The following is a 26,184-nucleotide window of genomic DNA, read 5'->3' on the forward strand; positions in this document are numbered from 1 at the left end:
CATGTCAATAAATACATACAGTACAACCTCATTAACTTCTAAACAGAAATAACTATATTTGCTATCTTTTTAATAGGAGTTTTGTTTTGCTGGTATAGTCTGGACCCATTTCGCATCCCGATGGGAGTGATCGCTTTTCTAGGATGCCTGCCATTAATATGACATAAGCGGTTTCTGAAATTACACGAAATGACACAATAAGTAACCATGTCACACATAGCTGGATGGTGTAGTGGCATCTTTGGAACAACAGGTCGAGGTTTGAATCCAGCAAGTCTACCTCACAACATGAGCTACAGTGTGTAACATAAGCTGTGGCGGCTCACACATCAACTAACCTTAACAACGTCTGTGTCAGGTATGTGACAATATAGTGAGATATAGAGGACAATATGGACATAATGATCCACGTGTTACGATTACCACAAGGATCACTGTTGCCTTCACCCTCTACAATTTTTCTAGTTGAACATCGTTTAGCATGCAGGGTCAGAGGTCACATTATTCTCTGAGAGCTGACAGCATAGCTTGACATGGCAGAAAAACACACAGAACAGCATAAATAATAAAAAACCACGCTGGCCTGGTTATTTGGTCCTAAATAAAAAGCGGCATATATACAAAACTGTACTCTTTGGGTACCTGATTAAAAATGTTCACTCACAAAGTGTGCATTGTGGTTCATTCATAATAATGTAATGCATGAATAAGAAAGAGGTTCAAAGTTTTTCTTCCTTCTGTCTTGACTGAGGAGATTTGGCTGCACAGTGGTCATATTGTTGCTGCAGTGACATCAAATTCGCAATTCATCATTCATCTACAGCTGTAGTGTTCAGGGTAAGCAGCCCAGTCTTCCCCTCTGGCATGATTTGGCAATGGCACCAGGAGCTGTTTGATCCTGTAGAAGAGAAGGAATGCAATACACTGGTAATACATAAATAAACATAAATGAACTGATAGTTCCTTTATAGCAGCTTAAAGGGCCATTACACTGATTTTATAAGAAGAAGAGACATCATCAGTTGATTTTAACTCAGGCCTACACAGTAAGCTGCAGTGCACAAATTCAACAGATCCACACTTCATACAGTCACACACTGACTGTATGAAGTTTAGTGTTCCTACAACCAGGTTAGCACGGTGATGCGTTCAAATGTGATCAACAGGTCTCACATGAAAGCAGGAGGGCGCTCGGCTGCCGCAACGGTCTGCGCCTCTTTCCAGCTGCGTCAAGCTGACCAAAGAAGTCCGCAATAACAGCAGATCCAGGCTGTGCTGGTTTCAAAATAAAATCCCACACGACTTCGCTGCCAAATTAAAGCGTTTGATGGGGGGATTATTTATTAACTACTGGGACATACAATTCGAAATAAATGCCGTATGCTCCCACAAGAGCTCAAACAGTGATATCTCCTCTTTAGTGTGTTTATGCCGCTGTGTTTAATAGAAGTGGGAGAATCGATCCAAATATTGATAGTATTGGTATCAGCGCTGGTAATGGCATCGGATTGATACTAGCGTAGTAGGATCGATACTTTGTCTCTATCCTCTAACTTCGGTATGTGGCCCACTGGATTATGTTGAACACATTTATTTTTGGAAATAAAATAAAATAAAAAACTTAAACACGCACTGTGAAAAATGTCTGAGCCTTTTTGTGTTGACTGTCACCTCTATTTTATTTATAGCCCGGAGCAGAAAGGTTAAGTGTTTTAGAGAAAAACATACGAGGTTTTCAAAATATACAATAAGCTGAACGGTGTATTGCGTTAACTATTTATTTACTTGGTGTCAGATCTGTACCACAAATATCAGTATAGCACAGCATTAGTGTTTAATGCAGTACTGTCTGTCCTGTGTGACTGGTCTGTTATGTGTACTATTCATTCTCCCTGTGTACTCAGACTACTGACTTCCTGTTCTGTGGTAAGTTGGTTAAAAATAAATAAACGCTTGTTTTAATGGTTTGGAAACGATTCTGTGCGTATGCTCCAGTTTCTATACAAATGTCACTGTGAGTGTGGCAGCTATAGAAAGTCTCCACACGGTTATTTTAACCTAAAGTTTTGTAAGAACCAAATTTCTTTTGCATTCCGTGCACCTTGCGTGTTATCGCCGATGCGTATTTTATTTTGAAGGTCAGAGCAGGAAGTCCCATTTTTATATTCTCTGTATTCCTTCAGCGCTTGTGTTCCCTACCCAGCAGCAACAGTAACCGGCTCCCAGCTTCCCGCAGAGCCGAGCCGGAGCGCATCGCTTCGGGGAGAAGATGGCCTCTGTTTGCTCCAGGCAGCAGAGCTGGGTGTTTCAGTGAATCCTGGCGGGTGTTGGGTTTCCTCACAGGGCTTTCCTCCCCTGACGATGAGAAGGATCCCCGCAGCAGCGCTCTCCCTCACACTACTCCAGGACAGCCCGCACTGTCTGCGTGATGCAGCCCGGAGTCCGAGAGTTAACGTCCTGCTACCAGGAGGTGATGGTCTGCCCCTCTCTCCACTGTCCACCTGCTTCTCTATCGTTTTTCCAGACGTTACCATGTTAGCATTTTATTCACCCACCTTCCCCACATCAGACTGCGCCTTTACACGGATTATTTTTTTAAACTTATTATTATTTTTACAGGACTTCCAACGTTGGACTCTTTGCATTTATCCACTGGCGCTGCAATGATCCGAGGGCTGTAAAGTAAGACTAACGGTAGCAGAAGTCATCTCATTTGTCGCTGGCATGATGGCCAATCTCAGTGAGCTACAAGTGAGTTTCCAACTTTTCCCTGCTTGCTGTGTGAAAGCTGCTGTGTGCATGCACATATGTGTTTTTAGCTGACTCCCATCACTACAAGCTCGCTGTATGTGTGGCGTCTGTGATAGCAAACATTACCTTAATGTTTTTGATGCCTGATGATGAATTTGCTGGGGTACATCCACAGAGTTGAGATTTATAAAAGGCACATTTCCCCCCCAAAAAAAGTGTACCAGGTAATGCCCACTCATTGCCCAAAATGCTAGAGGCTACAGTTTGCATTATACACAGTTCGAGACAGCTTAATTACATTTAGTGAGAGATGTGCCAGAGTTAATTAAAAGACTTTATCTCAGCTCAGATGCTGATAGCATCCAGGAGTCGTGTGAGTGGAAAAGCTGAACCAGAGTCAAAGATGGAAATAGTTGCTGTTCATCCACTGAATCGTTTTACTTTTGATCCTTGTTTAAAGCTATGCTGCCTGGCATGGCCTTTTAAAGACCTTCTATTTGGACTATTAGAAAATCAGCACCAAGTCTAGTAAACAATCCACATCTGCAAACAGCTTATTTGCATTTAGTCATATTATTTTCAGGGGGGGAAGTGCTGCTCTTTCTACTTCCACTCCAGTTTTACTACACTTCTGATTTGCCAAATTAAGCGGCAGGACTTCCCTCTGTGGGACACAGCAGTTGCCCTCGGGTGGAGTCAGGGGTGGGTCATGGAGGGTGCTGTCGTGTCAGAGCCGCAGGTCTAGCTCGGAGTGGTTGGCTCACAGCTACCCTAGTATCAGTTCAGCACAGGACACCGTGGAGAAGGATGTTAAAAATTAAAGGACGCTTCAGCTCAGCTCTTTCCAGGAGCAGGTTAAGCAGCAGCACTCTGCGGTTAAGAACCCCAGTCACAAAGTTAAACTACTGCAGAGAGCATGTGCAGATTTCTTTGTGAGTATGAAATACTTTTACTTGATGTGGACAGCTGAAATGGCTATAAGAAAGGCTTGTGATTGATGTGTGACAGCGTGCAATTAGAACCACAAAGCACTCACATTTCCTGTTTCTGTACACAAGCATTAACCTGCGCGTGTTTGATTTGACACCCGTCTTTCCTGTGGCCTTCAGCTGCAAGTGCAAATATGTTTTGTTTTTGTTATGTTTTTTGGGTTTTATTATAAGGCACCAGCAAGTGTTTCTCTCAGAAATCCACTTAGTCAGATCGCAGTAATTATACAGCACTGCTGAATCATTTGTTGTGAGCGAGAGCTCAAGTATTCCTTGACATTTAATGGCTTTTTTCAAGGACAAGGTTCCTTTGATGTTTACTGGAAAGCACACTGCCTATCTCTGGATCAACAGAAGCAGACAATATGGGTCAAAGACGTTTCAGTTTGCCTTCAGTCATGTGTGCTTTCAGAAGAAGTACCTTACTCAAACTGCCACCAGCATAAAATGAAAATTGCGATTAGAATCAGAATCAGAATCAGAATACTTTATTGATCCCTGGGGGAAATTATTTTTTGTTACAGTGCTCCATTTTAAACCAACATTAAGACAAGACAGACAATACGCTAACTAAGAATAGTACAATATATACATATATATATATACATACATACATACATAAGTCACTTATAAATAAATAGTTGGAAAAGAAACATGTGTAGCTGTAGCAGCAAACAGTGTGTTAAGTGGATGCGTTGTACAGGGAGATGGCCACAGGCAGGAATGATTTCCTGTGTCGTTCAGTGGTGCTTTTCGGTAATCTCAGTCTCTCACTGAACGAGCTCCTGTGACTGACCAACATGTCATGGAGTGGGTGGGAGGTGTTATCCAACATTGTCTTTATCTTGGACAGCATCCGCCTCTCCGACACCACCTTGAGGGAGTCCAGCTCCATCCCCACAACATTGCTGGCCTTACGGATCAGTTTATTAAGTCTGTTGGCATCTGCGACCCTCAGCCTGCTCCCCCAGCATGCAACAGCATAGAGGATCGCACTGGCCACAACAGACTCATAGAAAATCCTCAGCATTTTCTGGCAGATGTTGAAGGACCTCAGTCGCCTCAAAAAATAGAGACGACTCTGGCCCTTCCTGTAAAGTGCTGTGGTGTTTTTAGCCCAGTCCAGTTTATTGTCAATGTGTACTCCAAGGTATTTATAGTCCTCCACAATGTCAACACTGACCCCCTGGATTGAAACAGGGGTCAAGTGTTTCCTGGTCTTCCTGAAGTCCACGATCAGTTCCTTGGTCTTTGCCACGTTGAGCTGCAGATGATTCTGCTCACACCACGTGACAAAGGAGTCGACCACAGCCCGGTACTCTGTCTCATCATCCCTGCTGATGCATCCAACCACCGCAGAGTCATCAGAAAACTTCTGAAGATGGCATGTCTCTGTGCAGTGGCTGAAGTCTGTGGTGTAGAGGGTGAAGAGGAAGGGGGAGAGGACAGTCCCCTGTGGTGCCCCTGTGTTGCTAATCACCTTGTCAGACACACACTGTGGGAGACGTACATATTGTGGTCTTCCTGTCAGGTAATCAACAATCCAGGACACCAGAGAAGCATCCACCTGCATCGCTGCTAACTTATCACCCAGGAGGGTCGGCCTGATGGTGTTGAAAGCACTGGAAAAGTCAAAAAACATGACCCTCACAGTGCTCGCCGGCTGGTCCAGATGGGTGTAGACACGATTGAGCAGGTAGATGATGGCGTCCTCTGTTCCGAGACGAGGCTGATAAGCGAACTGAAGGGAATCCAGATGTGGTCTTACTATGGGTCGCAGCTGGTCCAGGATTAGCCTTTCCAGGGTCTTCATGATGTGGGAGGTCAGTGCCACGGGCCTGTAATCCTGGGGGCCACTGGTACGAGGCGTCTTTGGTACAGGGACGAGGCATGATGTCTTCCACATCACCGGGACCCTCTGCAGACTCAGACTCAGCATAAACAGTTTATGAAAGACTCCACACAGCTGGGGGGCACAGGTCTTAGAGAAGTAGTTTGCCTTTATAAACTAATTATAACTTTAATAATATATTATTTATAGCGGTATTAACGCTGGAAGATGGTGGTTTGGTGGTAAAACAGTATAATTTTACTCTGGCGAGTTTGCCAAGTTTTAGCTATACTGCATTTCCACCTTATTTTTCAAACCCAGTATTACTATATCGTGACTGCAATGCTTGGAAAAACAACCTGTGTTGGAGTAACAGTAGTAGTGCAGTTTCCTCTGACGTAGGCACAAATGACTTCCTCTTAGATTAAAAAACTAAGGGTCATTAGGAGAAAGACACTATTTCCACCTAATATAACGTAATGCTGATGTGGACTGTAACTGACGATGATCAAAGGAATCATTAATCATTTATGACTTATACTCAGATATCGACATAGGTATATAGAGGCATATTTTTAGTAGCAAACACTCCATTGTTTCTGTGGCATGATGAAGTGTTCATCATTTATCAGTGATTTATTTGATCATTATAATCACCTAACTGTTTTAGTATAGCAGAAAACTGTCGTGCTTGTTAAAGAAGCAATGACTAAATGCAGAAAACAACAGTTCACACACAGGTGTGTGCTACTCCCTTCACAGAATAGACCAAACTGAGTAACCAGAAGAGAAAGTTAAGAGTGAGATGCTGGTGCACTTCTGAAAAGATGACAACATCTGAGTGTTCACTTAGAGTAATCGGATGCTTCACAGGTACTCAAATGGCAGACTTACATGTGCCTGTAAGCCAAATTGTGCTGTTCTGTGGAGGGAGTAGTATGCACTTGTGTAACCCGGAACCTGTGGTTCTCTAAGGAAGTTTTGGGGTGGCTGTAGCTCAGGTGGTAGAGCAGGTCACCTACTGATCGGAAGGTTGGTGGTTTGATTCCTGGCTTCCTCTAGTCTGCATGCCAAATATCCTTGGGCAAGATACTAACCCCAAATTGCTCTCCGATGCATCCATCGGAGTATGAATGTGTGTGAATGTTAGCTAAAAAAAGCACTTAGACAAATGTGCTTGTGTGAATGGGTGAATGCACAAGTTGTATAAAGCGCTTTGAGTGCTCAGAAGAGTAAAAAAGCGCTATATAAGAACCAGTCCATTTAAGAAAGTTCACTTTTAGGTTTTAATCAAACCCCAAAAGGCCAGACACTTTACTTTCCATATATTGTTGTGTCTTGCACATCAGGTTCAGCTACCCTAAAATAGAATAGAATAGAATAGAATAGCTCTTTATCGTCACTGTTAGAAGAACAATGAAATACAGTTTGGCATCTCTCTGTAAATCTACAAAATAACACAGGTATTTACATTTACACAAGAAAGATATGTACAAGTTATACATGCACATGCGTACGGATACACCCACACATACATACACAAACATACATACATATACAGTGGGGCAAAAAAGTAGTTAGTCAGCCACCGATTGTGCAAGTTCCCCCACCTAAAAAACAGAGGTCAGTAATTTGCACCAGAGGTACACTTCAACTGTGAGAGACAGAATGTGAAAAAAAAATCCATGAATCCACATGGTAGGATTCGTAAAGAATTTATTCGTAAATCAGGGTGGAAAATAAGTATTTGGTCAATAACAAAAATACAACTCAATACTTTGTAACATAACCTTTGTTGGCAATAACAGAGGTCAAACGTTTACTATAGGTCTTTACCAGGTTTGCACACGCAGTAGCTGGTATTTTGGCCCATTCCTCCATGCAGATCTTCTCCAGAGCAGTGATGTTTTGGGGCTGTCGCCGAGCAACACGGACTTTCAACTCCCGCCACAGATTTTCTATGGGGTTGAGGTCTGGAGACTGGCTAGGCCACTCCAGGACTTTCAAATGCTTCTTACGGAGCCACTCCTTTGTTGCCCGGGCGGTGTGTTTTGGATCATTGTCATGTTGGAAGACCCAGCCTCGTTTCATCTTCAAAGTTCTCACTGATGGAAGGAGGTTTTGGCTCAAAATCTCACGATACATGGCCCCATTCATTCTGTCCTTAACACGGATCAGTCGTCCTGTCCCCTTGGCAGAAAAACAGCCCCATAGCATGATGTTTCCACCCCCATGCTTCACAGTAGGTATGGTGTTCTTGGGATGCAACTCAGTATTCTTCTTCCTCCAAACACGACGAGTTGAGTTTATACCAAAAAGTTCTACTTTGGTTTCATCTGACCACATGACATTCTCCCAATCCTCTGCTGTATCATCCATGTGCTCTCTGGCAAACTTCAGACGGGCCTGGACATGCACTGGCTTCAGCAGCGGAACACGTCTGGCACTGCGGGATTTGATTCCCTGCCGTTGTAGTGTGTTACTGATGGTGACCTTTGTTACTTTGGTCCCAGCTCTCTGCAGGTCATTCACCAGGTCCCCCCGTGTGGTTCTGGGATCTTTGCTCACCGTTCTCATGATCATTTTGACCCCACGGGATGAGATCTTGCGTGGAGCCCCAGATCGAGGGAGATTATCAGTGGTCTTGTATGGCTTCCATTTTCTGATGATTGCTCCCACAGTTGATTTGTTCACACCAAGCTGCTTGCCTATTGTAGATTCACTCTTCCCAGTCTGGTGCAGGTCTACAATACTTTTCCTGGTGTCCTTCGAAAGCTCTTTGGTCTTGGCCATGGCGGAGTTTGGAGTCTGACTGTTTGAGGCTGTGGACAGGTGTCTTTTATACAGATGATGAGTTCAAACAGGTGCCATTCATACAGGTAACGAGTGGGGGACAGAAAAGCTTCTTACAGAAGACGTTACAGGTCTGTGAGAGCCAGAGATTTTCCTTGTTTGAGGTGACCGAATACTTATTTTCCACCCTAATTTATGAATAAATTCTTTACAAATCCTACCATGTGAATTCATGGATTTTTTTTTTCACATTCTGTCTCTCACAGTTGAAGTGTACCTCTGGTGCAAATTACTGACCTCTGTCATCATTTTAAGTGGGGGAACTTGCACAATCGGTGGCTGACTAAATACTTTTTTGCCCCACTGTATGTATGTATATATATATATATATATATATATATATATATATATATATATATATATACACACATACATGCCATCTGAGGAGCATAGGTGCAGTGTGATCAGTGATATTGCACATTAATAACATAATTGATAAAGACATAATGATAACATAATGATAAATGAGCCTTAAAATATAATAAGGCTGCATCAGTGTGTCGCTGGAACAAAGGAATGATGGTTACTGAACTCAATTATTATCTAAATTAACACAAATATTCATGATCACTGATTTCATCAATATACTACTGTCAAAGTAATGACCACTGCCCTTTTAAATTACATAAAAATAACTGTGCTTTTAAAAAAATGTAAGTAGCATGAGCAGTAAGTTTTCACTTTGTTTCCTAAACTTCACACAGAGATGATAACTGACTGGTGACCGGTGCGTTGATGACACATTCAAGCTTATAAAGCCCGCTGACTGAATCCATTATTCCTCCTTCGTAGCCTGGGCTGCAATTGAGCTTTTTCTGCCCACTATGATGAATTCATTCTCCCTGCGTAACAATGACAAACGGCTCAGTCATTATCCCGGCAGGCCAGCAGCAGCAGCGGCACACAGCCAGTAAGCAATGGCTGATTGAGATCAAGGGGCCATGTTGGTAATGATGATAGGACCTGTCAGATTGGACCAAGACACATCGATGTGGTGATTGCGCTCGTTTGATCGCAGTCCCCTCCTTTTAGTTCTCCTCAGAATGTTATTAAGGCAGCACTGATGGAAGAATTTGGTCTCACTCTAAAGAAAACAATTAAAATGACTGTTTCTCTCTGAATGAGATCGCGAGATCATGAGAATATAGCTTAACTATTAGCGCGTCTCTGCCATCTCTATCCTGCATTTATCGATTTGCAGCCTCTTTATCTGCTGACCCACCGTCTCTCATCAGATGGCTGTAAGAAGTGTAAATCCAGCTTTCTGCACTGAGCTGATAACATAGCTTGGGAGCTGCTATATACACTCTGTGGCCTCTCCCTCATGAATTCTTTATTTCTGTTGGTTTCCTGCAGTTATTATCTGTATGAGGCAAGTTAGAAGAGTTGCCGCTGCTCCTTCTCTCAGTGTTGTAGGAACGAGGGCTACAAATTACTTTTTTATCGATCATCCAAGAGAGGGGAAGCGGCTCGGTCTTTAATGGCATTTGACGACTTTGAGAATACTCACGTGCAGAAGCGCTGCTAGATGAGGTTGGCTAATGGCAGCACATGTGTCGTAGTACTCGGTGATGTCTTGCATCACGCTCAAAATTATGTGTCCAGCTGCCACTGCGATGGATAATAGGATTATGAGACTGTGGACTTCAACTCTGTCTCTGACCTCCTTGGAGGGTAGCATTAGAGCCCTCAGTCACCCATGCAGGCTCACAAACACATATACAACCACCTCCCCCCCAGCATCCAGCCCCTCCTGCCTCAATCCAGGATTACACTGTGTATGCAGAAATCTGTCTGTCTCACAGGCATGCCAGTCGGCAAGCTTCCTGCTGCATTACAGCTTCTGAAGTATTGATGGACAAATCTTAATGGAATTCATAAATAAAGCCAATAGATGTGTCTAGCAGTAGCACTGCTCATTAGGGTGCAGCTACGAAGTCCCAATTAGTGCCAGAGAGCAATACTAACACCTTAAATGCCAGAGTAGGGAAAAAAATCTGATAAATGTCAGCTAGAATTCATGACTCCCCGTCTTCCAGTCTAATGGCTGCACCTCCCAACAGTTCACCAGTCATGTTTAAATTCAGCCGACCAGTCTGCAAACCAGCTGATGCTGCAGTCACCCGGCAGACATTCAGAGGATTAGTTATCTATGACACCAAGCAAAACTATAACTACAGCAGAAAGACTGGAGAAAACCATCAGCATAGACTGTTGCTTTTTTTCTAAGCTGGTTTGGTGAGTGTTTCAGAGCCTTAAGGGATTGTGGTATTACACGATTGTGCCGCTAAGAAGGACAAGCTGGAGAAACGATGTTAGCGCAGCGTATTGTAAGTTCCTTCTGGAAGTGGTAATTCTGCCAGTATTACCCAAGAACAGGAAGGTCACAAAGGAAGGGAGCCATCAACGCCGACTGGTTGCTAAAGTAGTTTTGTGATGCCAGAGGGCACTGAGGCTGAGGTGAGCTTGTGAAACAGCTTGGACTGTGTTTTTTTTTTTTTTTTACCTCAGCTTGGCACTGCCAGACCATTCACTGAGGTAAAAAGGCGAAGCCACAAGATAGATAACTCCATATTTTATCATAAAAACAAAAACAAAGAATAAATAAGAAAAAACATTTTCAGTGCAGTTTGTTAAGAAGCTGGAATAATCTTCATCAGTAAATATGAGTTTTTCCACGTGTCATAATGTGTACTAGATGTTCAAATGTCATCTGAATGAGTCTTTTCATGGATTTGTGGCAACATTATTTCCTTAAACTGTGTCCGAAGTGATGAAGCTTGAGCTTAAGATATGATAAAGTAGTAAACCATTTGTTGTCCTCAGACAGCAAAATCAGATGTATAGTACTTTTTTAACCTAATTATTGTACTGCAGGACAGGAAATACAACACTGAAGAAGGAAATTACGTAGGTAAAAATTATTTTTACTTTTGACCATATGTGGTCTGGCCCTTTCTCTGTGTATGGTTTTGTCACTGATGCCGGCTGCTGCACATTCGTTCACATTTAGGACAAGTTTATACTCGGGGGGGCAACACGGCCAGCAAACACCACATCCACCATAAATATTAGATGAAGAAGCGCTGTTAACAAACACATGCTTGACGTCTCTGTAGCTGAGGTGAAGTCTAGACACACCCCTAGCTACACTTTAAACGTGCATTTTTTTAAAGTTAGGGACAATAATATTGGAGACCATAAAGACTGAGTTGTTTTATAGTCCTCCTCCAACCTCAACAGTCAGATGACCCCCAGTGAGCAAGCGCTTATACTGGGAAGAGAAAAACCCCAGGGATGGGCAGCCATCTATGTATAAGCACCACTTTGCCTTCATTTTTCAAACTACTTGAAAGATATTTTCATTTTTTTGTAGCCAAAGAAATGTATCAGTTTTATGTACGAAATATCTAATCCTGGTCACTTCCACTGGACTTCCACATAAAGTTAAAACTGGTCATTTTTATTGGCCAGTCCTCTCTCTTGTACTTGATATTGATCCTGTGGCTTTATTAATAATGTTGTTAGTACAATGCAATTTTAAACTAGAGCCATTTGCTAACAGTACAAAGATCAAATCAGCTAGGGGTCTGGAGTTAAAGCTCATTTTCAACATCAGATTGACTGATTAAGATCTGATTGTTTGGGGGATTAATCAATAAAAGAAAACAGACTTGGGGCATCAGCAAGCTTTTAAAAGTGTAAGTTTTATTTCAGAACACTCAGACTTATTTCACTTAAATCATGACAGCACATGGCAGCTGGACGCCGAGACCTTTGTGTTGCAAAATGATGTACATGGTAGAAACGATGAAGTTGCCACATGCTAAAGTAAAGAGAAAGAGGAACCTGTACTGTGTGACCTGATTGTGGTTACACTTGAGGCAATAAGATGAGCTGCCACGCTACCGTGCAGAGGTCATGTGATAGCCGGTGTGTAGCGCTGCAGGGGTGGTGTTGGATTTAAGATGCTCGCCACGCTGAGGCTTCGTGGGAACAGCAGCGTGGTCGGCCATGATGTCGCTTGCAACAGCGAGCTGTCTGTTCTGTCCACCCAGAGGCCGTAAAAGTCTGAGAGAAGTGGAACAAAAAATTCTGTTATTACCTTCTTGAGAGGGAGCGACAAAGGTAGTAGCTGGTTAGCCCGACAACAAGCCCACCCTTCAGAATGTAACCCAAACTGCAGCTATTGTTAGTAAAGTCTCTGAGGTTGAATTGCTGGAACAGTGGGATACAGAGGAACAAAAAGCACCCAGGTGCCATTGTTAGTTTGGGCTTTCCCCCCCCCGCCAAGATATCAACAATTCACGGGATATGATGAGAGCTGTAACTGGAGAAGCATAAATAGTCTTTAATGAAGAGGGAAAGCCAACAGAAGACAGAAAAGAGAAAGCTTGACTCATAGTTCTGGTACTGAACTAGCTGACAGGCTGCACCAGCTTTGATATGGATACGTATTGTGATATGCTACGGGCAGTCTCGGACTTTTATGATCCCTGGCTTGACCCTTTTCTTCCGATAAGCTCCGACCAGCAGTACTACATTGTATAAAAGAATTGCTGTCACATGGCTCTAACTTTTATATTTTTCTTCTTATCAACACACATGCTGAAATTCCAGAACCAATAATAAACTGATCCTACAAGAAGTGTTATCAGTGTATCCAAAACCTGTGTCCCCACAGACCCTCACTTTTCCAAGATGCACTTCTTGATTTGCTGATAGACTGCAAACAGGCGGTTATGTGGTGATTAGTAATGATAGAAAGTCAGTCATATTCAGCAACTTCAAGCTGCTGAAATGGACTGGTACTTTAGAGCAGTTTTCTACTCTAGCTGAGCACTTATACCCAAAGTCTTTTTCACCCATTCATACACACATTGGTACATTGCTTTCATTCTAAGGTTCATGCACAAACTCACTCCAGTGGAGCTGCATGCATCAGGGGGACTTGGTATTCAAAGTCGTAATCAAGGACACTTCGACATGTAGATTGGAGGAGCTAGGGATCATACCACGACCTTTCAATAAGTAGACCCGGCTTAACCTCTTGAGCCACAGCTGTAGCGTGCCGGTGTTGTGAAGTCGGTCTCGAATACATTTTTTTCTCATCTTCACAGTGAGTGATTGAAGTAAATACTAATGAGAGCACAGGATCCTTTTGACTGACGTATAAACCGCCCATAAGATGGGTTTACTAAACAGTAGGACTTTTTGAGCTTTTGGTAGAATGATTTAGCATTATTGTTTGCATCATTAGCATGGCTGTGAGCATGGTTGGACTGCAGTTTTTTGGCTCTTCTGCATTTTTTTTTTTTAGCTCTAGTGGTTGCTGGTCAGACGTGCTATTTTAGAAATATGAACAGTGTTTATCTGCTTATCTGCTGCTGGTGCATGAATCCACATCTGAAAATAGTCCCTAGATAATGCTTTGTTAGCTATTTTTTGAGCCTTTTTAAAAGTGAGGTTCATGCAGTGCTCCTAAGCATATTGAATAAGTAAGTACTAAGTATTCCCTTGCAGGATTGCACCGTTGCATAACCCCAGATGAGCAGCAGAAAAATCAAAGTGCCACATCATGTGCAGACTACTCTCTGCAGACTACTTTGACCTGATGAATGGAGTCTTGTTTTCATTAGCCATTATAGTGCAACCAAGATCATACAAATCTGCAAACATTTCTGCATGTTTGTTTTTTCCTCCCGCTCTAAGCACTTCGCTGTCATAATCAACAGCATCAGTAAAGAGGGATAATCGTCTGCATTATAGAATGGACCTCTTATCCCCCTCAGCCCTTCTGCCATAATCATTTTTAATCTTCCTCGTCCATTACCATCATGCCGGTTCAGCCACTCCATTACACAGTGTGTCTCTTTCCGCTCCCTTTGTCCTCTGATAATCACTGTAGGTGACATGTTAGCATATTGAGTAAAGCATGTGTCACAAAGCCTGTTGTTGACCCGTTAGATTCAGGAGCAAGAGGCCGGAAGACGCTGCAGGATGACATCTTAATAACCTTAGATTTAAAACACATGATTTTCTGATGAAATCTCTCATGGACATCCGTGCATGATTTACACAACATCTGAGTTTGGATTTATACCAGGAAGTTGGGGGGGAGGTGGGGGGAGGAAGTACAGTACAGTAATGGGGCAAATCCTGCAGCAGTTGTACCTCATTCACGTTTTAGGCTGCGGGATTCCTGTGAGATTTCAGTTATGGAGCATCCACAAAGAAGCACTAAGTTGAATTTCTTAAAATCGAATCTGCAGGAAGTTACTTCCTGCTAAATGGGGCTGTACCATCTACCTGTGTGACTTTAATCTATAGACCGAATCAGCTTTTTATTTCCTCCTCTCCCTTCAGGCTTCTGTCTTTATGCACATTACCTCACTTCCTACAATACCTGATATCACATGCCTTTTCTCCTTTGTGACCTCCCCTGCGTTTTCTCCTATTTTGAGAGCTCTTAATATTCCATATATTTTCAGTCTTTTTGAGTGTAATGCACCATACGTTCCCATACCCAACTTGAAATCAGTTTTAAATATGGAGAAAGGCATGGAGTTAAAGCAGTTCTGACTGCAAAGTGCCTCATGGGTTCTCCTCTGAGTAACACCCTTATGCAGGCTGACTGTTGTAGGTCAACAACTTTGTTTTCTGCCTTTTTTATATGCAGGTGCATCTCAGTGGTGCATTCAGGGAAAAGTGGGTTATGTCTGTTGCATTTATTTCCACTGACCTTTTTTACCTCTCAGCCAGTCAGGGGCTGCTCTTTAAAAAACATACTGAATAGGCTAGCCTAAAAGCAAATAACTACAAATCTCCAAAAGCAAAGCGTTTGTTCGTGTACACCAGGGGTCAAGCTCAGCCAGCAAGCTGCATAATACCATCTCATGTAAGCTGATGGCTCAGCCGATACACTTCTGTGTGTATTATCAAGGTTTTGCAGACACGTGACCACTAAACACGTGACACTAACTTGTCTGCCATGTTGGACATGTGACGATCATAGTGGCAGCATAGGCTCAAGTGAAGCAGGCCAAAATCATACAGACGTAGAGACTGGTCTGCAACTACCTAGCAACCACTAGCTGTACCAGTTGGGGAAGGCACTATGAAAATGATTGCTATAGCCCCAGCAACAGAGGCATAATTTTCCTAGTGCCTTCCCCAACTGGTTGCCAGCAACAGCAAGTTGCTTTACAACTAGTAGTTGCCAGGTGGTTGCAGACCACTCTCTAGGTGTGTGTCATACAGACCTAGAGACTGGTCTGCAACCCAACCGATAGTCAAAAACGTATTTTGCTGCGGTTGTAGTTTGAATGCAAGGGATGGTCTTGAAATACTGTCCGAGCTGTTTTAAAACTGCGAAAAGTGCAACACAAACCAGAAATGGAGACTGTTTGTCTTCAAAGGAAAAATTGTGCCTTTTAAACACGTTGGCTACAACGTCTCCATTTTCTATTCGCTTTGCACTTTCTTACGTTTTTCTGCCACACAGCTAATAGGTAGAGAGCAGACAAACATGAAAAACTACAAGAAAATGTGGAAATGTGCTAGCAACAAGATCAACCGTCAGGAACCACTGCAAGCCAGTTTGGAAATGCTTATTTCTGCCTAGCAATCAGTGGCTTTACCGTGTCAATGTGGTAGACAACTCTTGAGCAATGAATGTCACATATATGACCTCAAATCTCATGTACGGGTTGCTGCTTTAGCTGATTCAGCCTGCATACAGCTTTGCAAGCCACTTTACAACCCGCTTACATACGAGCTCCTCTGATTCATGTCCTTTCTTACTTAGTTAACGCCAAATCTGTCATAACTGGCCCTCTACTCTGTAAGGGGTGGTCTTGATGTATAACTTCCCACAAGTAGGGATGCACCAATCTGGGATTTCAATCAGTCTGATACAAATTTAAAAGACCGAATTGGTTAAACAGTGGGTGGAAACCACCTGTTCTATTCCCTCGGTTATTCTGTTTTCATCTCACCACATTATAGCAGCAGCTAGCAGGAGAACTAACAAAAGGTCAGCAGTTTGGAGGTCTTTTAAGCCGGCTATACCAAAAGATTTTCTGCAGTATGCAGCAGAAAAGCTTCAGTGACAATGACAATGCTTTCCTCTCTTTCTCACGCTCCTGCTGTTCAGTTTAGCACTTATTAGGAAGGTGTTATTGTGTTATTACCGTAACATAGCATGTCATCATCAGAAACACTCAAACTTAAGTGAGTGTGTTTTTGTGAGAGGAGGTTCCCTCAGTGCGTGTCTAGCATGACCATAAATAACAGCAGTATGCAGTAATGACTCACACTGAGCTGAAATAAGATTGATGCAAATAAATGCGGTAAATAGTGTATTTTTTTAAAAATGTGCCTTGCTCCTTTTGTCATTTATTATTTATCTGAGAAGTTCAATAAATTTCTGTTTTTGGATGTATTATTTCATGCATGTTAATGACATATAAATATACTACATAGAAGCAATGTTTAAGATGATGTTGCCTTGCACACAAAATTTAATATAAGGTTGGAGTAAAATGGACTTAAAAGAATGGTATTTTTGGAAATAGTCACAATCCTTCAACTGTGTCATTTTTATTTCTATCTTATCCTTAAGCTTCTGTTACATGCAAGACAGAGCCATATTAATTATGAGAACTGTGGAGCTTTTCCCATTCGGGGTTTTATGCTGTTTTATTCCTGAGGAGCCTGAACAGAGCGCCTGTTTGTTGCAGGAGAGTTCACAATGGACAAAGCTAGGAACACAAACACATTAGTGTTTACTGAAGTCTCTTGAGAAGATAGACTCTTTCACAACGATGCCGTGCATGTCGATCAGCTCCTCCCCGGCTGTGAAGCGGACATTGCTGCACATTCACAAACTCACGGCCATGCAGGCAGATGTGCACTCGGACACGAGACACTTTTTTTGTGACCTAAACCGGAGCACATTTTGTCTCCTGTCTGCTCAGACGTGGCGAATCTTCTCCCCTCATAAACGTGAATTCAGTACAGTACAGCACATATACGTACGGCAGTGTTACACTTTGTAAAAAGGAGATTTGGCTAGAGAATTTCCCTGGAATATAAGGGATTTTAGGGATTAACAGGCAGCACACAGACACAGTCCAAGGTACATTCTGTAAGCAGTTAACTCATTCATAGAGGGCAAGAGTTTAAATCCCAATACAGATTTTATAACAGCTGGGAATTTGGCTGAAATAATTTTGTGATTTGTTTGGTGTATGTTTTCCTGGTCTTAAAACGGAACTGCAGTGATTTAGTATTTCACTGCGATAAGGTTTGTGCATTTCCGAAAAACAGATTAAATGAAGAATATTTGATATTTAAAATTGAGCATGACTGTATGTTTCCCAATTTCCGCAGCCTTCTTGCATGGTAAAACTCCATGTGTTATACTCTACAAAGCCAGCTATTACTATGCATGCTCTCTGTTAAACGTAAAAGGAACTTTTTTTCATTTTCCTCCTAGAAGATGAAGAGATTGACACCTACTAAATGACCTAGGAGCTTATATAGCGTCTACACAATAGAGGCCAATTAGTTTTAGAGAATCATCATATTATTTACTGTTTAAACATAGGTTACATGTGGACCAACTTTTTTGAAACTGGGGCTGTATTGAGTCATAAATGCCAACAAAAATGCTCATATTGCTGTGTAAGTCAAACACAATTGCAGAGTTTAAAACTGATGGTGATGAAGAAAAAACCTAACCATCCATTCTCCAGACAGTTGATAACAAGCTAGTTAATACAGCTACAGCTGGTTCTAAGCTAACATTATGCCCCTCAATGGCTCGAGTATCCTGAAAATCAAACTTTCCCTCTGATAAAGAATTTGATTACATTCTCACATCATATGACAGGTTTATTCACTAAATGTCCATGTCCAACAATTTTCAAAGAAAGTTTCACTGACAGCAGCTAACAGAAGAATCTAATAGCAGCTAACAGAATCTAACAGCAGCTAACAGAATCTAACAGTGGCTAACAGAGGCAAAGACAGCATTAATAGAAATGTTAATAGAAATGTTCAGGATATCCTCAACTCATCTCAATATCACTTTCATCGGTCAGAAGTGAGCTTCACTGACTCATCTACTTGTATGGACTAATTACTAAACTAATTACTAAAGCGCAATTATTGTTTTTGCATATGAAACCGGAGGAGTTGTACTTACATCTTATGCCATCAGCTTGTCCTAGGTCACGGTTTCCTTCCACATATAGCTTTGCAAAAATTGCATAAAAAGCACTTGCAGCAACAAAAAAATAATATTCCAGAAACACGCTTTGCCGATCCGATCAGCTGTTCATAACACTTCCTATGTTGGAATAGAGGTCAGCGTGAACTATCACGTGTCCGCCATGACCTGCCCGAAACCGGAAGTGACGTCATTTTCGCAGAAATGTAGTTTTTTACCATCAAGGCCTTATAAGCCTATACTGGTGTTTTTTAAAAAATTATGTTTGACTTTATGACTTTCTGTGTCATTTCTGGGATGCTTAGAAGTCAAATTGCACTGCTGGAAATAGTTTATTTTGATGCACACACTGTTTTCTTTGCAGATTTGCATTATAGGATTGTTTTTTGTTTTTTCTGCAGTATATAAAAATTGGTGTATTTCAAAAATAAAACTATGAAGATACTCAAAATAAATTTGCTGTGGTTGGAAACTATTTTGTGCAACTTTTTTGTATTTACAGTTTTAAGGGATAAGCCTCTTAAATTTCTCTAACTAGAAATATATGTTAAAAAAACAAAAACGATTTTCAATTTTTTTGTAGTTTATTGCACTTTTTTGCAATTTATGTAATTACTATGCACTTAATGCATACATATTATTAAAATTTGGGCTATCATGGTTGTATTGATGTATAGCAACCTGCTCCCAAAAATGGCACTACAGCATGTAAAAATATAATATAAGCTCTGGCAGACTTGGTTCTATGGTAGGTCTTAAAGGGTTAAATTGCGATGGGTAAGAAAACATAATTCAGTTGTCTGCAATCTGCAATGCATTGACAATTAATGATGCTATTTTGCACCCTGTTACTTTAATGTCTTAAAATGGCCAGGAATGTAATGTAGATGAATGCAGGATAAGTGTGTAAGTTGGGGGGGCTTGAGATTCCCCATTATTTCTGGTTCTCTCGTATTTATTACCACTTTATCCCCGTGCAATGCAAGAAAACAAAATGCAAGACAAAAGCTAAAATAAGCGATTGATCTGTTTGCTGTAGCTTTTGGTGGACAGAATGGCATCAGTCACATCAAAGATCATACCTAACTCTACTGCTCGGTAGTGAAACTAGGCTCACATAGGAGTCGGCTCAGTCTCGCTGACTGTAACAGTGTCCTCAAGTTAACTTTGAAGCCCAAAAGCAGACTTCCCTCTGATCTGCTGTGCCAACATCATGCAGAGCAACACTTCCTCCTCTTAGTACCCTCAACATCCAACTGACATGGTCCTTTACAGTGCTGTTTTATTCATTACCAATCAGTTACAGTACATTAGGCCTGTGTGTTTGTGGATGTCAGTCTTGGAAATGAGAGTTAATGTATCTTTGTGGTCGAGCTTGTTCAGTGTTTTCTGTTGGTATCCATTGCCTTGTTTTATCTGCTGGGCAGAAGTGTGTTTGTGTGTGTGTGTTTGTAAGTGCAGGGATTAATTGGAATTCTCTGTTTAGTCCACTTCTGCTCAGGTGAGGTTTATCACACTACAGACGTTCTTTAGAAATGGCCCACATCTGCACATAATAAAATTGACAACATGACCTTGCATTTCACTTTTAACCTTTATGAAAGAAAATGAATTTTCCTCAACTTCCAACAAGTCCCCCTTTCAGGGACAAAAACGCCTCCTCATGCAAAACGCGGCTTAGGGTTCATTTATTAAATTATTCATAACTTGATTCAGGTAAGAAAGTCCATTCCCAAGCCTCCTCATTACAATTGTTGCCTGTGAATTGCAGGTGTTTGTGAGCGAGTGAGTAATAAAATGAGTGCTCACAGAATGAAGCATTCCCTGACCGCCTGCACTTCCAACAAAATGGACCTAATCTGTATTTTTAACTCCAGATGAGTTAAGATGAGTTGACAGGCCATTAAAACTCAATCAAAGGGATAGCTTTCTGTCACCCACCGGCGTTACCGGGCAGCCTCTGTTACCAGAGATATGTGCACGATGGATGGACGGTAAGCTTAAGAGAGGTAGGAAAGAGGGAGCAACACTATTATTATTACAATAGGTATAAAGCAAAGAAAATACAGACAGGCCAAGACAGAAGGGGTTGGAGAGAGAGAGAGATGAAGATAGCAGTTGGGAGTTGTTTTGTTCCACACTTTGACCTATAGGCTTGTTTCATCTAGAAACAATTCCAACTGTAGCCGGTGGTCCTTGTTCTTGCTGGATGAGCAGCTGATTGATTGAAATCTGCCATGATGTGGTGGGAAAAACATAAGACTAGAAGATCCAGTGCTAGCCGGTTAGCAGTGACTTAACTTTAAAATAAAATCAAGGAGGACTAAACACTAGTATTTTAATTATGGATGGAATTCCTCTCTCAGATTCATAATCTCGTCCTATTATATCGCCATGGCAAAGTCTATGTGGAGTATTTTCTTATCTAATCAATTCACTGATGGAATGTAAAATTTATACAGTGTTTTAATCTCATTAAGCCAGGATGATGTTTTCGATGTCAGACTTTTGTCTGAGCATCTGTCTAAGGCCTCCAGTCCCTGGCAGTCCTTCAATTTGCCAGGGGTGCTAAGACTCCCCAGGCCAGTCGTGAGAAGATCAGCAGAGACAGTTGGATGAAAGGCAGGGTCCAGGTCACGGAAAAATACCCTGCTCTGAACACACTGTCATTGTTCAGAAAGGCTATGGATAACAAGCAGGTGTTGATCGTTGATGGAGGACAAGGTGCCAAACAAGGAAAAACTGAGTTAAACTGTTATTCTTTCATACAGATATTTGTGTCATCAAGTTTATCGATTCAAACTCATCAAGGGTCATGCTGAATACCAAGATAAAATTTTTATTTTTCTCAGTCTGGTTGCTGCTGCTGTTCACAGCCTTCTTTCACTCTCTAAACAGTGAGTACATGGTGGCAGGGGAGCAAGACTTCTGCTCAGGCAGTAAAAGCCTTAAAATTTGTCATGAGGTGTTTTTTCCTTTTGTAAAAAGTTGCTATAAACAGTTGTTAAAATGCTAAGTTAACAACAGTTAAAAAAAAATCGAGTTGAAAGCTTCCTGTTTTTACACAGTGGAGATCCAGTCTGCATCACAGATGCACAAGTGCAAGGGGACAGAGCCGGACTTCTGTAGAGCGATCTAAAAATAGCGGCCCGACTGGACATATTGTACGGAGAGAAGATTTTGAAGGAGTGCTGTATTGTGTTTTACAATAGAACAAAAAAACCTTGGGTTTCAGAGGGGTGTAGTACGAAGCAAGATGAATGGGTTAGCAAGTTATGCCGAGCTTTCTGTCACTCTCTTTTTATCTGGCGAAATCACTATGGTAACGGATGCTGAACATGAGTTAACCTGTTTGGTTAAAACTGCAAGTGCCACGTTTTCACTGATTCTCTTGTTTACAGCATGTTTTAAGTGCAGTGTAGATTATCTGCTGGGGGAATGGATTTTATATGGGCAACTTGAAACAAATTTCACTTTGATCTGCCAACAAAGTAAGACAATTTCCACATGTCCTTTATTAGGCTATGGGATGGTAACATTAATGTTTAAATATATATCCCGTTTAAAGTTTCAGAGCTCTTAGAAATGAACAGCAGCACAGAGAGTGAAAGTTCTTTACAGATTTTCATCAATATGTCGTCATAATAATCTCCGAAAAATCTCCGAGAGGTCTTCAGAGGTCAGAGGTCAAGTTTTGTGAAAATGTTAACTTGATAACTTGTGAAAGATGCCACCGAGGATTTTTAAATTCATATTATATGTATCTGTTAAAAATCTCAGACAAGTTTGAATCTCAGTGACTTTGACCTTAAGGTCAGAGGTCAAGAAAATCCTGTGAATGCAATAGCCAATGAAGGAAGTCACCAAGGATTTTCAAACTGGTACATTATGTGGATCTCCTTGGAGGCTGAGGGTTGGCACTGTTGACTGACAGTAATTTTATGTTTTAATTTTGAATCCAAATCAGATGAACTGACTGTAACTTTAAGAGCGAAGTGATATGATCTTAGTTCCTGATAATGTGGTCAGTACACTTTTAGCAGCTGCACACCCTGCGATTTCACAGACACAATGAGACACAGTTTTGTGTTGACAGGCTTCAAGATAGTTTGAGATCAGTTTGGAAATTTTCACTTTCATTGCTGTCGAATTAATGATGACATCTCAGCCATATCTGTAGAGGTGAGAGACAGCATGGATGCATGGGGGCTGTTATCTCCGCAGCTACCAGTCCACGCAAAACACCAGCCACTGAGAGTGACAGCTGCCCGGTAAGGAAATGTTTTATTACCCGCACACAGATATGTTTCACAGTGTGGATATCTGTTATCAGAACATTTCTAACTGCCTGTGCTTTGCATAGGTTGGCATAACTTCATCTTATTTCACTTCCTATTCCCCTTGCTGTAAAATGCGGGAATATGAAGAACTGGATGTGCTTTGGTGCCTCTTTAAATGCCACACTGTGTGTGCTTGTTGGTTCCCTTCTCGTGTCTCATGTTGTTGCAATGGTGGATACACGGTGGCCAGAGACGGCTATCTGCCGCACAGTGAGGGCTTGGAAGGTCAGTGCCACTGCGCTGCTGAGCATCTGAGTCAGATAAACCCATGACCTGCTTGTCTCTCGCTGGCAGGAAGAGTACAGAAGTCAGGCAGCAGTGAGACCATCTATTGCCCTCAGGAACAGCCGCGATCAGTCAGTGCTGCTGATGTGCGATCACTGCTTGTTCATGTATGGGAAGTGACTGCTCAGCATTTTTTGTGCCATCTTCAAATAGACTTGCAGGCAAAGTCCATCTCCGTGCACAGGTTTTTAATATCCATGGCTTAGTGTTCAAGTGAGAAGAGTTTGTTTGCTTCAGCCTTTATCCCAGGGAATGCAGATCCATCAGCTTGTCCTTTGACACATCCCTACTCACTTAGAGGTTTATTTTCTTAATCCAACACTTTTTCTGACAGTGTCTTATTATCTATGCAGAAATTCTGACCTGGATGCATAAAATCTCTGTGTGTATCATAGTTCCATATTCACGAATATGCCAAAAATACACAAGAACTTGCTTTGGTAGTAGACTCTATCACAACAGCCTGTCTCTCAGCTATGGGGACTCGGTAGCAGGAAGCAGAGTGACTGTGAGCTCTCTCAGTTACAAAACCACTTAAATGTGTGTGTGTGTGTACAGAGTGCATGACGCCTCAGTCTCTATCTGGCAAAGAGCAGAACAGGAAGCAGCGAGGTGGGGCTCGGTCTATGCCGTTCTTTCTTCCTCTCCTCCACCTTGTTCACTCGCTCCAGATTTAGCCTGGCTTTTGATTCCTGGCGGGAAGGACATCCTGGATTTGGGGGAGGCAGGAGTAGGACTTTGTGTTGTCTGATTGGTGCTGCTGTCAGTGCTGGGTGTGTGTATGTGTGTGTGTGTGGTGGCCCAAGAGCAAAGCCGGAGGGAGGCCAAAGATGGCCAGTGAGGACTGTGCATTGGAAGACCTGCCACGGGATCAGTTGATTGATAGCCCCGAGCAGGGTGATCCAGAGTCTTCGGTAGGCCACTGTGGCCGGAGCAGGCCTCAACACCGCCGCTTTCTTTCCCTGCGTTACTGTGGCCCTTCTCTTTTCTGTCAGTTTCCTCGTTCATTTCCTGTAAAAACATCTACTGTCTCACAGCGAATCACTTGTGAATTTTGACTGCTGTCCACTGTTGTGATTTCACCCTGCTGCCTGATTTGTCTTATACCTCACTCCAGAGGTTCTTTGTTGTAAAACACCAGGGATTAAGTTGTATTGTGTCGAGCAGGACTACGTCAGAGTGCAAACTCTCCCTTCCTGCAGTTCATGGTTGCTCCGCTTTCTTTTCTGCCATGAATGGCCGCTGCTGGCGCGCTCATGCTGTTCAGGTCTGCCACATCATCAGCGATGTTAATAATATACAGCAGTATGCATCCATCGTACATGCCTACTTCTGTATACGTGTATAAAAATAGTGCGTCTGTTGTTCTTCTAGACCAAGCAAGATAACATAGTTGACCTTTTTCAACAACAAGTGAGACACGCTCAGTTTGATTGCTTCAGAGCTGTGCAGTGACGTAACATTGCATTAAATCTGCAGTTAAAATCCCACAAGCCCTCGGCCTGTGCCATGTGGTTTGGTTGTCGTGCATTGTGTTGCCGATGGATTATGGCCTAATGAGAACAGTGCTGTAGCCGTAGCCTGTGTGTGGCTGGATGGACACGGAGACCTAAGCGGCTGTAATCAGATCCGCTAAGCTGGATAGCTGGCTGCACAGTGCAGGGAAAGGCCCTGAGCAGCTCGTCTTTTAACTCCAGCACAGTGGAGCTGAGAGCCCTCAGATGTTACAACAGTTTTTAAAGAATTCACTTAGTTTTATCTCGGTTTTGCTGTTTAAAAATGTTTTGTTTCATTTTTAGTGTCATCAGGTTTTATTTGGTTTTATGGGCTGCATCTATAAAGGGTAAGATAATGATGGTTATCTCATGATGGTTGCATTGACAAATTTGACCAAATTGCCAAAGACGTTTCCTGTAGTTTGAGTTTGCTGGAGATTATCTGACGTTCAGGAGCGGAGCCACACCACAAAACGCTTCACTTCCTGTTGTATGCCTTTAAATGCTTACTTTCCGCTTTCTTCATGTTGGCAGAAGAGGGTTCAGTTAGTATCTCTGAACTTTTTTCCAGCCAACTTCTCCTATTTTTAAAGTCTACTGTGGATGCATCAGTGCCCATTCCCATCTGCTGCCATAAAGGTTTAGCTCCACGGATTCACAGGTTCCTTCTGTCTACCTTCCATGCTCAGCCGTTGGTACACATAGAAGTTCTTCCCCATCAAATGACTCTCGCCTGCTGTCTCCAGTTAACTTCCAGTCGCCTGTTCATCATCATCATACTGAGTTTGAAATATGAGAGAAATCAACCGGCTTAAATCAGTTTAAAGGCAGAGGTCAAACTCTTCTTTGGAGCCGCGTTGATGAAGGTGTAGCCTGTAACTGATACAGCTGTTGTTAACAACTTTTAAATTAATCCATGCACATAATTTAAAAGAGCAGGTTAATCATGCTTTCCCTTATTTTCTGTCAAGCGTATATGTTTTTTAAATGAACAATGCCTATGTTAAGCTCCCATGTTAAAATGTCCAACTTCAGTAATGAAATAAGCATTTTTATAGGTTTACTTTGGTGGAAGAAATAGAAATGCCTGCTAGAAATTCTTTTAAATCTGTATAGCCAGTTAGCTGCAAATTATTATTATTATTGGTAACTCATACATTACAGCCACCTTGTTAAATTAAGGCTGTCTGTTAACATTACAGATGTGCAGGCCTGATAATATTTGTTGCCTAGCTCTTAGCTAGCTTTTCATTTTAGCCATAGCCACTAGGTTAATCGTAACTTAGCGGCTAACGTGGTACCGGGTATTTGCTAAGAGTTAAAAAGCTAATGAGAACATTTGTGGCAGCCAGGTAAACGTTTATGATAACTGTTTAATATTTCTGGGTTGTTTAAAAGTTGTTTT

General features: G+C 42.0%; 1 protein-coding gene across 4 annotated transcripts in view; it reads left to right on the forward strand.

Annotated features, from left to right (window-relative positions):
- The first annotated feature begins 2,188 nt into the window (after positions 1–2,188).
- The window catches only part of pkn1b (protein kinase N1b), a 45,942-nt gene continuing 21,946 nt past the window's right edge, over positions 2,189–26,184 (forward strand). The window contains exons 1-2 of one of the 4 annotated variants that reach the window (XM_085453442.1): positions 2,189–2,534; positions 2,620–2,751. In XM_085453442.1, the coding sequence (XP_085309568.1) occupies positions 2,725–2,751 (27 nt within the window). In that variant the 5' untranslated portion in view covers positions 2,189–2,534; positions 2,620–2,724. Of the gene's footprint in view, positions 2,535–2,619; positions 2,752–22,724; positions 22,930–23,887; positions 24,198–26,184 lie in introns of those variants that run through there. The other 3 variants (XM_085453441.1, XM_085453440.1, XM_085453439.1) reach the window with 3 other exon arrangements.

The sequence above is a fragment of the Copadichromis virginalis genome, linkage group LG4 (assembly GCF_057382275.1).
Source record: "Copadichromis virginalis isolate Kocher_CV1m ecotype Utaka linkage group LG4, C_Virginalis_male_GT1.1, whole genome shotgun sequence".
NCBI lineage: Eukaryota > Metazoa > Chordata > Actinopteri > Cichliformes > Cichlidae > Copadichromis > Copadichromis virginalis.